The following is a 16,371-nucleotide window of genomic DNA, read 5'->3' as shown; positions in this document are numbered from 1 at the left end:
TTGGTGGGGGGTAATCATCTCTATATGAATTATGCCCTGCAGTTGACCTTTGTTTGACTTACAGCTTACAGATGATGGGTATATGAAAAAAGGGCAGCATCTGCCTATACACTTTAATAAATGTTTGATCATATTAGATTAGTGGTGTTATTTTTCTGGTTTTGTAATTCTATCAAAATCAAATATAAGACTTAGAGATCTGCACTTTCAAGCTGGCTGTAACACTTAAGCTTATTTATTTATTTATTTTTTTCATAAGCATCACTAGATTTGATCATGGCAGCATCACTTCTTTAATATGAAAAATATCTTCCTTTGATCTCTGCTCAGTAACCTGATGTACATTTGAATGTTTTTTTCTTTCATTTTTTTCTTTTGTTTTTGGGGACGCCTGCCAGCTCTAAGGAGGGTGCGGAAAAAACTTCTGATAAGTCCCTGGTGATCAAGCTGATAATTGTCCATTTCCAGTCAACAAACTATTTCTCAGCACAAAATAGAACGTAGACAATGCCTGTAACAGTTTGAGACACAACTTTTTGGCTAAAACATAAGAAAACCGGCCGGACAGAAAAAGGGAGCAGGAACTGGTGCAGACAAAGAATCGGGCTTGCAGCAAGGCAAGGAGGTTGAATCCTCAGCCAGGCAGCACGAGGGCCGAGGAGAGGGGATAAGAGCTTTGACAGCGTCCTCTTTGTTTGGCATTCATGCTATCCCGCTCATCCCCAAGCCCCCCGGCCAACCCTGTGTAATAAACCCGGACATGCGGCTTCATTCATTCATCCTCTCCGGCCCCCGTGTGTGTTGTGATTGTGCAGCCTGTTGACACGGCTCATAATGGCCCTTAAAGAGCCTGGCTTCTCTCAATCTGACAGCTACCAGTTATACTGACAGAATGACATTCGCAAACACACAGTGCAGCATTAGTTTGCTCTGGAGTCTGCCCCAACCAGGGTAAAGGCATTTTTGTGTGTGTATAAAACGAGAAGAGGAAGCCAAGTTCTCTGAGTGTGTGTTCTGACTGTACTGATATGTTTCATGGTGTGGGAGATGACATTGGCCTGGGAGTGGAGGGAGAATAGGCTGATGGTTATCTCAGCTACAGAGGGCAGACTCTGGTGGAGGACGACCTAGCTGAGGGGCGTCTGTCTGGGCCACAGAGCACGTGGACCAGACTCTGTCCTGGGTGTGCGTGGAGTCTGGGGAGGTGGAGGCTGGCTGCTTAAGGGGGAAAGGAGGCGGAGCCCTCTCTCCGCCCCTGTGCCACCCGCTCACCCCCCCTCCAACCTTCAGCATCCCTCAAAACAAAAGCTCCAGATGGCAGAAAAGCCACCAACCTCCCACATCCCTCACCCACCGCTTCTCCTCCCTCAACCTTTGTCTGAAGGCCCGTCCCTTTGTTTGCGGAAGAGAGACCCCCAAACGGATTAACTCTTTGCATTCCAGCCTCTTTTGTGTTAAACAGTCAAATCTAAGACCCCAACCCCACCATCACCCTGACCCCACCCCCAAAGTCTCCTCCTTAGATCCTTGTGTTTTTGGAGTCTTTTTCTCAATCACTGTTTCCTCCTGGACTGTAAAGGTGGGTGGGAGGGTCCCACAAGAGAGAAAAAGTAGAGAGACCTTGGGGGTGCTGGTGGGGGTCACTCGTCCACATCTGTTGTTATTGGTGGAGGGATAAAGAAAGGGCTCGGTGAGGGCTGCAGGTGTGGATTGTGTCATTAGCTCCCTCTCTATTGGCCGGTGCTAGTTGTCTCCTTTTTATCCTAGAATCGATCGTTTTAACCAGTTTTCACTGGATGGCCTGTGAATCTTTAACACCTTCCCCCGACCCCCCTCCCTTTTAACCACTCACACCGCCCTCCACTATAAAGCACAGGCCAACATCACTATGTAGATGGCTCTTTTTGATTCTTATATCTGAGGAGGAGAGACAACATTAGACAATCTTTGCTTCCAGAATACTAGAAGAATTAGACTCCGCCCCTTTTCTCTGCATTTTAATATCCCATTAGATTATTTTCATGTGCTTTTGTTGTATAAACTGAAATGAGCATATTTAAATGTTTGTAATTCTACCTTGGAGGTCAATCAGCAGTGTTGAGTGTTTTTTTGCCTGTTAAGTTCAATCATCAGAGAAATATTCACGTGTTTTGGGACACTATTGTAATTCTATTTTTAGAATCTTTGATTCTTTCTAGATTTTTGTTGGTGAATATGCTAGACAGCAATTCAGTATCAGACAGAAAGAAGGTCTTTTTTTTACTTATTTGATTATTTAATGACAAAACTAGTGAAACAATTAGAAATGTAATGTAATTCACTAGATTACACTAAATTAATAAAAAAAAGAAATATATATAACAGGGACATTCAGTCAAACATGGTGTTAGATTGATGTTCTGGAACTGCTTTGTGTCTTACCCCCAAAACTCACTGGATGCATGTGTTTTGCTTATTATTATAAATAGATGACGTTCTAGTTGAAGCGATAATTCAAGGTGCTATGGCATGGTGGAAGCCTATCCCCTGTCGAGCATCAGAGATAGGATTCAGTCCGTTTCACAGACAGTGGAATAAAACGTTTTATTTCCAAAGACCAGATCCAGTGAGGCAGGAATTCAGACACAGGAAAAGTGAGGCTATCCTGAACATTTCAAAGTAAGACACTCATTCAGCTGTTGCCTCTGTTATCGCACGCAAAATCGGATCCAAAAACACATCAACTATCCATAGCTGAGCAGCAAAGTTGACCGAGGATGTTGCTGCATACGTGGATTATAGTATGAATGTAGAGTTCAGGTTCAGGAATTTTACTTTTTAGCTTAAATTTCTCTATGAAATTTTGCATCTATTTGTTCGTGTAACCTGGCAAGCGAGATTCTGTTGCACGGGAAGCGGGAGTTTTTACGATACTTCACTCTTTGCGTCAGAATTACCTATAATGTAGGAGCGATTTATGAGTATCATAAAGGTCAAGATGGCAGCTGCAACTGTTTAAATGATGCTCTTGTCAATTAATGAGATATAGCTTAAAAATCTCAACAACAAACTGCTGGTAGGGCTTTTCTTTTAAAAAAAGATGGGGTTTGTTTCATCCCAGCCATAGTCGTCTGAGGAATTCTGACTTGTTTCCACTGATCCTGTCTGTCCCACCTTTGAAATAATGCTCTACTGTGTTCACAGTGTAGGTCAGTCTGATTTTGAACGCTAAAGTTAATGGGCATGAAGCTTTTATCCCTGCAAAAAAATATAAATCATCGTACAGGTTTGGATAAAAAAAAAAAAAATAGATTTTTGCACCAGTTGGTGAAAATTTTTTACTGAAATCATGTGACTGATTTATTTATACCCTCATCTAATTCATAAAGATGCTGTTTCAAATTAAGCTAAATCTTTATTAATTATAATAATAAAATATATACTAAAACTTTACACATAACCTTTGTCTCTTCATTTGAAAGCTTTTTTAAGATTTGTCTAAGAGCTGCACAAATCACTAATTCACCACTGTTTGTTAGTTCATTTTAAACCTGCAGTTCTCCTGATGTGCAATTTACTGAATTTATTACCCACAATGTAATGGTAGTTTGCCACATTTTGATCTTACAGTGTGGTTATTGCTTCCACCTGCTTGTTGAATGCTTATTATGAACCAGCAGGAGAGTATCTGCTTTTCAGAGCTATAAGAAGAATTGGAGGGTTTGTGTTTCTCCACCTCCTCTCTTTGATTCTAACATTTTGTCCCATTAAGAGGAGTCTGTTCTGATAAGATGAGCTCCATTGGCTCTGTGTAATTTTATTTCACCGTTTCTTCGATTCATGCTCTGCCTCCCTCCTTATCTCCATCTGTCTCCACCTTCCTCTTAATGTCTGTCTCTCTTTCCGCCGACTGACCAGCTGACACACTCAGGATTATCATATGGACTCGTCTGCTCAGCTATCCCTCTCCATCTTTGTTTATTCTCCTTATTACAATAAAAAAGCGCACTGTAACCGCTGGCTTTGACAGGACGCGGTTAATTACAAATAATTATCGTGAAGGCATTTCATTTTAATAATTGTCTTCTCAGGGATGCATGATCGCTAATCCCCTCTGTTCTTGAAGCAAAGTGCATGCGTGTGTTTCTCGCACTGACATATCTATCTTATACTCAGTTCTCATCTAAATAAAGGAGCGGGATTAAACCTCTCCTGTAGCACTTCAAAGTAAATAGCAGTTAAACTTCCGCCCTCAAAGCAGACTTGTGTGGCTCAAACATGATTTACTTCCCGTAAGACCATAAAGAGATTCCTATGATGAGACGATTAGATTGAGATGATTAGATAATTGGATAGAAATGTTGCTGTTATAAGGGTGTGCAGGAGTACCAGATTTCTTGTTGATTGCTGGTGCTAATTAACTGTGAATGTTGACTTCCCTGATAATTTCTACAGATTAGCGTCTCTTTAAAAGGATGTGACAACAACTTTGACACAGGTTTTTGCTCTAAATGATGCCGCCATTGACAGGTTTGTGGTGAAAGGATTTAGTATCTTTGTAAAGTCTGACATGCCAGATTTTTTGCTTTTATAAATCAATAGAAACTGTGTATTTTGATAGGATTTTAGGTGATAGAACTTCAAATAGTGGAGCATGTTTATGGTGCAGAAAGATAAGGATTTGTGGTTTTCAATCTGTTATTAAATTGCAAAAGATTGGCATCTATTTATATTGTGTAGATATATTGACTCTGACCCAGATGCTCTTAAATTGTGGCTATATGATTGGTGTTGCTGTCCTGCTTAAACTGGAATCTGTGCCTCCATCTTAAATTTGTGGAGCCTCTTACATGTTTGCTTCAATTTTCCCATTGGCTTCGGTTGAATAGAAGCATTCACACAGCATGATGCTGCCACAACCATGTTTCATCATCAGGTTCATTTGTTCAGGGTTGTGTTAGAGTAGCCAGCTAACATTTTTGACAATAATATAACCTTTTTTCTTGTAGCAACAACCGCCACTACATTGAAAAAATAATGCATCCTTTTTTGGCATTTACTTATTTTAACACATTTCACATTTTTCACATTTAGTTACTTTAACACAATTGTTTTATGCCCTACCCTGCAAACGTGAAACAATTAGGTTAAAGTAAATAAATGTGACAAATACCAAAAACAGTTGCATATGTTCGCAGTTTAAAAGTTTTAAAAATAACATCTACCTTAAAAAATGTAATTGTTTTAGAGTATTTTGTTTATTGAGAGGAAAATTCCATTTTTATCTTATCTGACAAGGGAGCAATCTTTCATATGTCAACTGTGTCCCTTACAAGTTCTCACCTAACATAAAATTCTTACCACTTTCTTAAAAAGAAATACAATGAAAAATAAAAATTAATCAACATTAAAGCAAATTCATGTTCTTGCAATCAGGAACATCCCACCTGAACTGTGGATTTTTGCAACTCCTATAGAGTATGTTTGTAGAGTTTGTGTTGAGCCTGGTGGTCAAAAATGGTCCACAGGTTGCCACAAGCTTGCGGTCTTGTTTTATATCCTAATACTGCTTTGCAGTTCTCCACAACCATATCCCTGGTTCTCCTTTTTTTACTGGCCATCATCTTGTTGATTTGCTACTAATTTCCTCTGAAAAACGGCTCATAGAGCAGTTGGATATTTACTAATTAGACAACAAATGTTTTAGCTCGGTCACACTTGATTTTATGTAGGAGATCTGTAGTATTTGGGCTCCTTAGGTCAGCTTCAGCAAACATCCAGTCCTCACTTAAGGTCATTAGATATAGATATGAACCAGCTGAAATCAGTATTCTCTGTATGGCTTCTGACCAGGATCCTAGGAGCTTCCTTTTGGAGGTTTAACCACATATTTCACAGGAAGCCCCTCATAACACAAAGTCCCATTAAAAGACATGAAGTTAGGAGATTGTCAAACTTTTGTCATGCACTTTAAATCCTCCTAATGTCCAAAATGTCTCCTTAACTCTTCCCTCTACCTTTCAATCTCGGTAAAAAAAATAATAATAAAATAAAGTAAATCCCAGTAAAAATAATATCAGCATAATGAAAGTTTGGGTTTGTAGGTTTACTCTCATTTTCACAGTGATTCTCCCGCAGATAATGCACTGAGAAGCAGCGTGTAAGAGATTTCCCTGCGAGACACGGAGGCACTCAGGTCAGCTGTTCAAATTGCAATATATTATCAACTTCACAGGCCAGGAGGTGTTAAATCACCCTACCCTCCTCTGCACCACCGACCTGGGGGTGTCTTCTCCGTAACAAACTCTAACCCGAGTCGCTTTTCATTTCCCAGAGAGACGATTGGATTTGCGATGGTTGCGCCTCCTTGCCGTGGCTTGTCTCCGCCGGAGCAGCAATCTCTTTAACGCCGACCGATAGATATGATAATGTACGCAGGCTTCATTGTGGAGTGACAGGAGAGCGGCACAGCACACAATGCAGGCTGTCTCTCTGTTCTTCAGTGCCTCTCGTTGTCTAGAAAGTACTCCAGTGCTCACTAAGCACCCAAGGGCAATGATTCTCTTTTAAATCTTTAAAATACTTTAATGTCAGATTCCTATTTTAGTTTTGTTTTGTTTAAAGTGAGATGCTGGGCAGGGTTGAAATGGGATTTGTATCAATCATGTTATTTTTAGAACACCTTTTAATCTCAATACCCTCAATTATTAAGAAATAAATCAGTGTTGACTCTCTTTTTATTATAAGTATGTCAAAAAAAGAAGAAGAAACATAACGTTTTACTTAAACTTAAGTTATGGCTGATTGGCTGCTATTTTCTCTTTTGTCAAATGGTATGGTCCTTCTATCAACAAAAATAAGATACTAACAGCTTACTTTCACCTGAAAAAGACTAAGAATTTCCCCTCCTGAGTTCTCCTAATACATGGTCCATAAAATCAATACAGCAAGGAAGGAGATCTACTTTATATGGACTGCCTTACCAAGTACTTAATTTCAGTGCAGTAATTAAGGGCCCATTTGGAGTGGGACCTTGTGGCCCCCATTGCCCTGGAGGACTGGACCTGTTCTAGTTAAATTATATGAGGACGGCTGATTGGGCAGTAAGTAACATAATCAGAGCTGATTGGTCAGTAACCTGCAGGTCTACAGGGCAGGCTGAGAGGAGCATCTGGAGGTCCTTCATGGTAACAGCTCTTTTGAGCTCACTTTAAGATTTAGAAGCGGAATAAAAGTGACACCCTAATGAGTTTTCTGAGATAAAAAAACTTCTGTTTTAATTAGTTACATTTTTCAAATAGACAGAAATGTACCTGTAGCTTCAAGTTTCAAACACTGTCAAGAAATGAACATTTTGATTTTAGGAAAGGCTATTTCTGCACTATTATTATTAGTACCTTTATTACTGCTACCAATATGCAGTGTTGTATAAAGTACTGAAATCTCGGAGTCAAGTAAAAGTATAAGTACCTCTCCAAAATATGATTTTGGTAAAAGTTTAAGTCACTGACTGAAATGTTACTTGAGTAAAAGTCTTAAAGTATCTGAAATGGCTTGTACTTATAGTACAAGTATAAGTAAAAAGTAGTGCAGTTTGAATGACATTTTTTTTACATTTTGGTAAACTTTGAAGGTTAAATTCACTTAAAATAATATACAAAACCAAGTGTAGGATAAATTTAGAATGGCTTTGTGAAACAGGTGTATCCTATTGGTGTTGATGAACAAGCCCAGGCAAGATCCGACTTTGTAGTCAGTAGGTGGGGTCAAAACACTTGCGTTTCTCTCACTTTTTTTTTTTTTTACTTAGTAACTAAACCAAACATTGAAAATGTATCAGAGTAAAAGTATGCAATTAAGTTCGTCAATGTAGTGAAGTAAAAGTTCTCAAAAAAATTTATACTCTTGGAAAGTATAAAGTACTCCAAAATATACTTAAGTACAGTAGTGAAGTATTTTTACTTCGTTACTATACAACACTGCCAATATGATACAATACTATTAGTATTACTATTGTTGCCAGTGTTACTTTAAGTACTACAAATAACAGCTTTATTAATGCCTTTATTATCACTACTGTTATTTCCTCAACTATTGCTACTCATTCCATTACTAATGTACTACGGTTACTACTAGTGCTGCTATCAGTGCTGTTAGTACCAGAACCTTTATTTTTGTAATACTATCGCTACTAATTGCAGTTGTTACTTCTATAAATTGGTTAACCGCACATTTTCCTGGTTTTTCTCACCACTCAGTCTTCCACACTGAATCTCCATTCACCCAGTCCTATACTGATAACTGTAAATGTTCACACACCAATATAAGGAAAGTATCCAGAGGCTGTGCCTTGCCCAGGAGCACATTGGTGTCACAGGGAGCAGAGCTAAAATGAAATGTGAATGTGACTCTTCCTACAGAGCCACAATCACCCCAAATAGTACTTATATTACAAATGCTATTACTACTACAAGTATTTCCATTATTACAACAACTAACAGCACTACTACTATATCTATATAAGTTTTATTAATAATGCTACTATTTCTACTGCAGCTGTTACTTTTATTAACCCACTAGTTCTTCCACTAATATAACTATTATTGTGAGAATTACTGGTGATTCTACTCTAAATAATTGTACTAAAATTAAAATATTTGTCACATATTATTATGACAAGTAATAATGTTACTGTTACCAATTTTAATAACTCTACTATCAATAATCCTGCTGGTTATATATAGTGACATTCACTTTGTTACACTGGAAGCAGGAATTTCCATCCAATACTTTTTAACAGTGAATTAATTATATTTGCTCATGCAGATTTCAGTTAAGTAGAAAACAATTTAACCAGAGTGACTCCAACAATTAGGACTGTTTGAAAGGATAATTATAGTGAAGGTTTAAAGAAATTATGTTAAGTATGACTACTAAATAAACATGGCTGTCACTCATTTTTTTCCTGATATCAATAAGTGTTTGGCACCTCTTTTGCACACAACCTTCAGTGCGGGCCTTCTTTTTAAAGAAAAAAATCAGTTTGAGTTATTTTGGGTGTTTTTTTTTTTTTTTTTTTTTATTTACAAGAGGCTTGTGCCAAATGCAAATTATCCCTCCCTCCAGGGATCTGAATCAACAGACAATGTTTTGATCCTAAATCATTATAAATGAAGCTTTACTGTTACTTCTCTGCTCCTCTTGTTTATTCCACATTTAACATGCTGATTATTTGAGTTCAGGAACACATCAGGCTGTAATAGGTTCTAGGTTTGATTTAGGAATGCTTTGTCATCTGAATTATACAAATTTAAGAATATTTAGGCAAAGGTCAATTTACAAAAAAATGTGTAAATTCCCTAATCTTCTTTGCAAAAGCTCATACCTCAGGTTTGTGTTGCCTTTCTACATTATTGACACAAAATGCTCAGAGCATGAGGGTCTGACTGTTGACGCTGTCTTCTCTCGTGTGTCTAGTGTATTCTGGGATCTGTACTGTGCCGCCCCTGACCGGAGGGAGACATGCGAACATTCCAGCGAGGCCAAGGCTTTCCATGACTATGTAAGTGAACTTAAATAATACAGTTTATACAGCACACACACTCTCTGATTCTACTTTTTTTCGTTCGTATAGTTCGTTCGTATATAGAGGTTTGGCTGTAATTATTGCCATAATGCTGATTCTCGGTGTTTCCTGACATGTTTATATGGTGCAGCTTTAAAGTTGGACAGACAGAAGCGTACGGCCTGAAATGTTATGCTTTTAAAAGGTGTCACCCAAGAAATCCAGCTCCATTCTTTGTGGGAAAACCCTCTGAGTCTCATTTTTTAACTGTTTTGCTAGCTCAGCTATAGCCTGCCATGATCCAATCATTAGAGTAACTCTTGCTCTGCTGTTGGCTACTCTGACCATTTTGGTCCCAGTCATTCCCTGCTTCCTAGGGGTAAAAGGTTGGGGTAATGCCCGGCTACTTATTGGTCCACTCATGGCTTCAGGAAAGGTTGAATCACAAGAAGCAGCTGGTTGATCATTCAACCCCATAAACACCCGCGGTCACACACAATGCAGAAGATGCTGCCAGGCTTCTCTTGTTATGGCTGCAAGGGTTGACTTGGTAATGAGGAAGGTCAGGGTCAGTGGCCCTTCCTCACCCTATAATCTTTTGAAACGTTACACCAGCCTATCGACACTCAAACTTATTAAAATGAATATTTTGATGTGAAACTCAGCTCTATCTTTTACCCAGGGTGTCCTTTCTGTCAGCCTCTCAGTACAATTATAAATATTTGCACAATGTTACCTGGTATATGTTTGATAAAGGATTACATAGGTGTGCGGATGTGGACTGAATAAGCTGCTTCAGCTGTAAGATTATTATCCTATGAGGGCAGGAGTTAAACCTGAAATGGATTAAAGGTGCTATTCTTACCACATGCTCTTCATTCAGGCTGTTTTAGCTCGTAGCCATTCACCCATTCAGCTGAACTCTCTTGTGAGGTTTGACAGAAAAAAGTGCGAGCGCTTGTCGGCTGAACAGATTACATTTGCTGCACATGAACTATTCATATTCATATCATATCTATGCGGGCTACTAGTTGAGTGTACGTGTTTGCCTCCGTGCTTGTGTGCGCGTGTACACGTGTTGGACCACCATAAGATTAATTACATGGTTAATTAAACCTAGTAGTTAATTAAATCTGACAACTGTGTCTAATTAATCTAAATGCCATATAATTTCCTACACCTTTCTCCAGAGGTAAGCCAGCTGGATTCCTGCACGTCAGCTCTTTAATGGCTACAGTTTGACAGCACTGGTCAATTTATGGCTTAATGTCTAGGTATGAGCTCTGCTGTGGTTTCACAGCCTTTACATATGTTGAAGTCTTTCGTTACATGAAATTAGCTAGCTGAGATATATGAAAGATTGGGAAAAATTATTGTGTCAAATTAAAGTTTAGGGCTCCTCTTACCTAAGTTGGCCAGCCAGACTGACGTAAACTGGGTTTACGTCAGTCTGAGGCTCAATGCTCTCTGGCCTAAAACAGACCACAAACGACATTTAATTGATGCTCTTTATTATGTCCAGAAGGAGATGTATTTGTTGCTAATATTTTAACGACTGTCTGCTTCATGGGCTTTTTTAATATTAAAAAAACCCTCAAATCTATATATATATATATATGTATATATATCCAATTGGTCCTTAACTGTTTTCTCTGACTCTGTTAGCTCCGCCTTTAAAATCAAGCCCTACCTGCTTCTTTCCAGACTAATATGCCATCTCAGTGGTATAAATTAGCCTGGCTGGTCAGGCCAGCTCTCTACCAATGGTTAAATGGTCCCTTTTATAGTAGTTGATTCCTCTGAAAACTGATCTGAACTCTTGCATGGACCAAAAAAAGATAATTCTGGTAGAAATTGTGTGTCAATTCAATTCCATCTAATTCAAAAATACTTTTTTAGTCCTTAAAAAGAATATTAAATATTGCAGTAACTCGTACGATTAAATTTTATTTTTTTTTTTTACCAGTTGTAGGTGTTGATAGCTGTAGGCTGACAGGCTCTTCTGTAGCAGCCTGTTGGTCTTTGTTCAATTTAGGGCTGGAACAATTAATTGGATTAATCATGATTATTTAAATAATCGTCAACTAATTTAGTAATCGATTAATCGTTAGCCGGAGTGTAGAGACTCTAAAACATGCCTTTAGCTACCAGAGTGACCCATTTAGAACAGCAATTATACCAAAATTGTAAAGAAATATGTAAACATTTTGCATTTAAGATTTAAAAAAAACTTTTCCATCTGCCAGTATGCTCTATACAGAACTCCTCAAGTGGAAAAGATTCATGTGCTTTAATTTCGTAAAAAATCTTCTTTATGGAACCTTTGCCTATTGGATTATTAAATGATTAATCTAAAAAAAATTATCGACAGATTAATCCATTTGCAAAATAATCATTAGTCGCAGCCCTGGTACAATTACAAATTAACACGTATGTGGTTAGCTCCTAGTGGAAAGTTTAACTTCTAGTTAACTGAAGAAAAGAAATTACATTAAATGTGATCTGAAAACATTAAATTCCTTGCATTACCTGGCTCTGCATCTGGGGCACCTTAAGCAGCACAACATACTGCATCTTCTGCTCTTTGCTGCCTTTTCTGTTTAGCTTATTTAGCCTCTTGTGCACATGCTGGTTAGCTCACTACTTTGCTTGATGCTCATACTGGGCAGGTGTTTGTGCTGTTGCGCCGAATGACCAGCTGCTGTATCTGCATCCTATTGTCCAGGCAGTTTTGTCTGCTCTCAAAACTGCAATGTGTCCACAAACTAAATGCAGGTTCAGGTGGACTGAGCTACTTTGTAGGTCATCGACTGGTGATTGTCTTTAACCTGGTTTTGTTTCAGCATTTCAACTTGATCATGAGTCAGACTGCTAGACTGCTCTATCAAACTGTAAAACCTCTGTTTATATGTTCAGTGGTGTAGGTCATAGTTTTGCATCTAAGTAAGAAGGTCCTAGTTTGGAGGTTTCTATATGTAGCCCTTTCTCAATGTGCATGTTTGGAGACCTGTTTAGGGTGCACCATGAGTCTTATCCATTGTCCTTTTATGGATTTCAGAATATAATTAATGAGAAAAAATGTCAAAGTCAGTTTTATTTGTATGATGTAAATCACACAAATAATACCACAAGCTATGTTTTTGAAAGCCTGTGTCTGTGCGACAGAAAGAGATTGAAGGGATGTCAGGGTCACAGTGTGTGAATCCTCAGGGTAATGAGGGGTCTGTCGGTCTCTGATTAACTTCAGCTCCCCGGTCCCTGCAGACAGTAGGCCTGATCAAGTCTCCATCGAGGCCCCTTGCTGATAACGGATCCCTTCTTCCCCTGAGTCTGCCCGGATTACAGAGTGAAAAACAACACAGCTCCCAGGAGCCGAGCATGCTTCACTCTGCATGTCGCTTGACAAGAGAGGTGAAAGGAGAATGTGTGCAGGATAAATCAGGACTCATCTTTTTAATGTAATCTGTTTTCCTCTCTGGGATATCTGCCCTAGATAATAATAAGAACATATCAGCTAAGTGATGTTCAATTAACATTTAGATTGGCCCTTTGTTTATTTGTTCCCCCAAACTAATGTGTTTTACTGGGATCATAAAGCCAGCATACAGTTGAAGTTGCAGATCTGGATTCTCATGTCTTAGTTTGGCTCAATTTTAGCCGTGTCTTCCGTCTCTCACTGACAGCAGTGATGTTGTAGACTTGATTTAGACTCTCCAGTTTGAGGAGAGATCCTGGAAAATAATGTGCTAATCCTCAGATCTAGGAGTCTGGTTGACAGCTAATCCGGGGCTGTGTGGTGGAATTGGGTCTCTGGACACAGTCCCAGAACTAGAGCCCTCTGAATCATTGGGAAGCTAGTGGGTTTCACCTTTAAATCAGGAATGTTCTGTTTATCACTTTACAGGTTGCATGTAAACACTCCCACATGCAGCAAGGCTTATGTGCATATCACACACCCACACTCTTATGTAAATGAATGTGCACAGACAAATTGAGTGAGGTAGAGTATGATAAAGAGCCTGAAGTCTTGAAAAGTAATCTTTTCCTCTTCTCTTAATTGTTGGATTTGTATTTCAGACTTCCTCTTCACATTGCCGTTTAATCATGTTTATTTCCTAGAAGAGATTGGCACATCTTGTAGTCCTCTTTTTCTTTGGGAATTTGGACGATCCTCAAAAGAGTTCTTTGTTGAGGAAATGTGTTTGATTATAAGAGTATGTCTTTTGTAATGCAATACGAGTGATTAAAGCACGCAAGCTTTGTGATGAGGAAAGCAAACATGTTTACGAACATGGACTCACATCTGCGCACGCACACTCATGCAATGTTGTTCGCATTAGAAGAGGGCGCTTCTTGTGTTCTGCTTGGCTGACACGCGGGACCTCGCTCGCTGTGGAGGACAAACCGAGTCTTTCAGGAAGCGTTACGCACGGCCTCTCTGCAGACTTTATGTTTTGCCCCAGCTGGAGGTCATGACCCCAAACATCTGCGACTCACACAAGCCTGGGTTCACCGCCTGCGGAGAGGCTCAGTTTTAGTGTCACAAGTGTGTCTGTCATGTCACAGCGCTTTGCTGACTTGACTTGGTCGACTGATGAAGATGATGATAACTGGCAGAAAAGTCAAGAGGGAATCAAGAAAGTATTTTGTGTAGAGGAAAATTCAAGTTTATATCTTTTAGTTCTTGCTTGGTTTTATTCTTGCATTTAAGCTTAAATGAAATTATAGATTTAACCATATCTTCATCTATCATTGCTTGAGGTGTTTAACAGTGATTTTATTGTTATTGTTTTATTATTGGTCGGTCAGCCACATTAAACCTCAAGTTTCAGATATACTGTATATTTGTTTCCTGGATAAATTCACTGAAAAGGTGTTTATTTCCTTACTTTTGAATGGTAATGTAAATCAGCGGGCATTTAAAAGGCCTATATACAGTTAATGAATAACTATTCAGATTTCCTGTCTATAAACTCAAACACCTTTGAGTAAGCTTTGCATTAATCTAACAGTTAAACTGAGTGAGAAAGATAAAAATGAGCAGCAGGATAAATGTAACACTTTGGAATTTAACAGGAATTAATTTGGTAAAAAGTCGAACCTTTTTAATATATCCGGGTCTCAGACCTTCATCTTTTTTTTGTAGAAATCCTCTAAACAAACTGTTCATGTATTTGATTGTGATTCCAGGGTAAAATCTAAATATTTAATAGTATTTAAATTGTCAATCACCAGTCAGAGGCTATCAGGTAAAAACACTCTGATACTGAATCACTTGTTGAGAGATTATTTGCTGGTCTAGGTCGCTAACCTTACCAAGGTAAGCCAAAGTCGTTATTGTTTATTTTTAAAGCATATTTCATTAACAGGGTAAATACAAGTTAACAAAATAAAAATAAAAATAAAAACACGGGGAAAAGGTTCATAGCAGTTAAATCACAAAGATTGGTAAATAGCCTGTACTTATATAGTGCATTTTCAAGTTAGGAGACCCATGCTTTAAACTGCTTTCAGTCATTCACCCATTGACACACTGATGGTGGCAAGCTGCATAGTAACCACTGCTGCCCTGGGGCTCACTGACAGTAGCAAGGCTGCTGTACGCTGGCGCCAGCAACTTTGTTTGTTTGTTTGTTTGTCTTGATGTTTTGGTTAATAGATAAACACTCAATAGACACTCTAACAAATGGGATTTTAACCTTAATTAAAAAATAAATAAATAAGTCTGAGTTTTTGATTCATGATTTTTCCAGCAGGGAGTTTTTTTCTAGATTTTTGGTGCATTAGAGCCAGAAGCTGATTTTACGTTTAGGTGCAGTTTTAGTGATGCTGAGTCAGAGATATAATGCCAATAGATCTGTGACGAATTTTATTCTAAGATCATTATTTCATTCTAAGATCCAAAAAACTGGTGGTCAGAGCAAAACCCCCAGTTTTTTGGATCTTAGAGTGCAGTAGTTCTAACCTTCCACATGCCTGTTACCTTGGAGACCCAGGCTTTTTATATCATTTGGTTTGAGTTTCTGTATCAAAATCAAAATAATGATGAATTAATGTTGGAAAATAAACCAAAGCTAATATTGAATATGTTCCATTATTTTTATAGCTCTTTATTTGGTCAATTTCTTGCCCATTTCCCAAACAGAAGCGTTTAGGAAATGGGCAAATATACATTTTTGCCCAAATGTTTCTGTAAATACTGTCACAATATCAAATGATGGTTAGTTCAATACAAGGATACCACTTAAGAAATATAGCAGATATTAGTGAACCTGTTTACTTGAAAGTGAGGTGTAAAGGTGAATAAAGTGGCTGAGGTGCCACATGTTGATAGTCAACTAAAGCATCTCAGCTCGTGATCAGTTAGTCCATATAAATAGATGAGGGGAAATAAGTGTTAAACAGCTCTGAACTGAGCTGCTCAGCACAGACTGTGGATGGACACAATGATGGAGATGCTCTGTTGGCTGTTGCTGGGGGACTCGTTGAGAGGGTTAAACATTTGTTCGGCTCAACCACAGTAACAGGTGGCAGGAGGGGAGGAGCCGCACTCTGTAAACAACCGCTGATGGCCGAGTCTTTGTCTGGACGCCGTGTGCAGTGTTCTGTGTGTTTTCCATCACTACTGTGTTGCTGCACCAGGTGCTCACTTTCAACCAGTCTCATTTTTCTTTATCAGTCTCAGTCTTTGCTCTTTCAAAGAAACAATTTACTCACAGTACATCGTCTTAGCCCCGTCACCTGCAGCTTGCTTTCTTTCTTTCTTTCTTTCTTTCTTTCTTTCTTTCTTTCTTTCTTTCTTTCTTTCTTTCTTTCTTTCTTTCTTT

The 16,371-nt window shown here is 38.6% G+C and overlaps 1 protein-coding gene across 2 annotated transcripts in view; it reads left to right on the top strand.

Annotated features, from left to right (window-relative positions):
- Positions 1-16,371, top strand: part of ssbp4 (single stranded DNA binding protein 4) — a 123,199-nt gene that overhangs the window by 26,361 nt on the left and 80,467 nt on the right. For both annotated transcript variants that reach the window (XM_015382658.1, XM_015382659.1), the window contains exon 4: positions 9,457-9,541. In XM_015382658.1, coding sequence (XP_015238144.1) covers positions 9,457-9,541 — 85 coding nt within the window. The remainder of the gene's footprint in view (positions 1-9,456; positions 9,542-16,371) is intronic.

This window comes from Cyprinodon variegatus, unplaced genomic scaffold, assembly GCF_000732505.1.
Source record: "Cyprinodon variegatus isolate N-32 unplaced genomic scaffold, C_variegatus-1.0 Scaffold261, whole genome shotgun sequence".
Classification (NCBI taxonomy): domain Eukaryota; kingdom Metazoa; phylum Chordata; class Actinopteri; order Cyprinodontiformes; family Cyprinodontidae; genus Cyprinodon; species Cyprinodon variegatus.
Note: the sequence above shows the minus strand (reverse complement) of the source record. Positions and strands in the feature narration are given on the sequence as shown.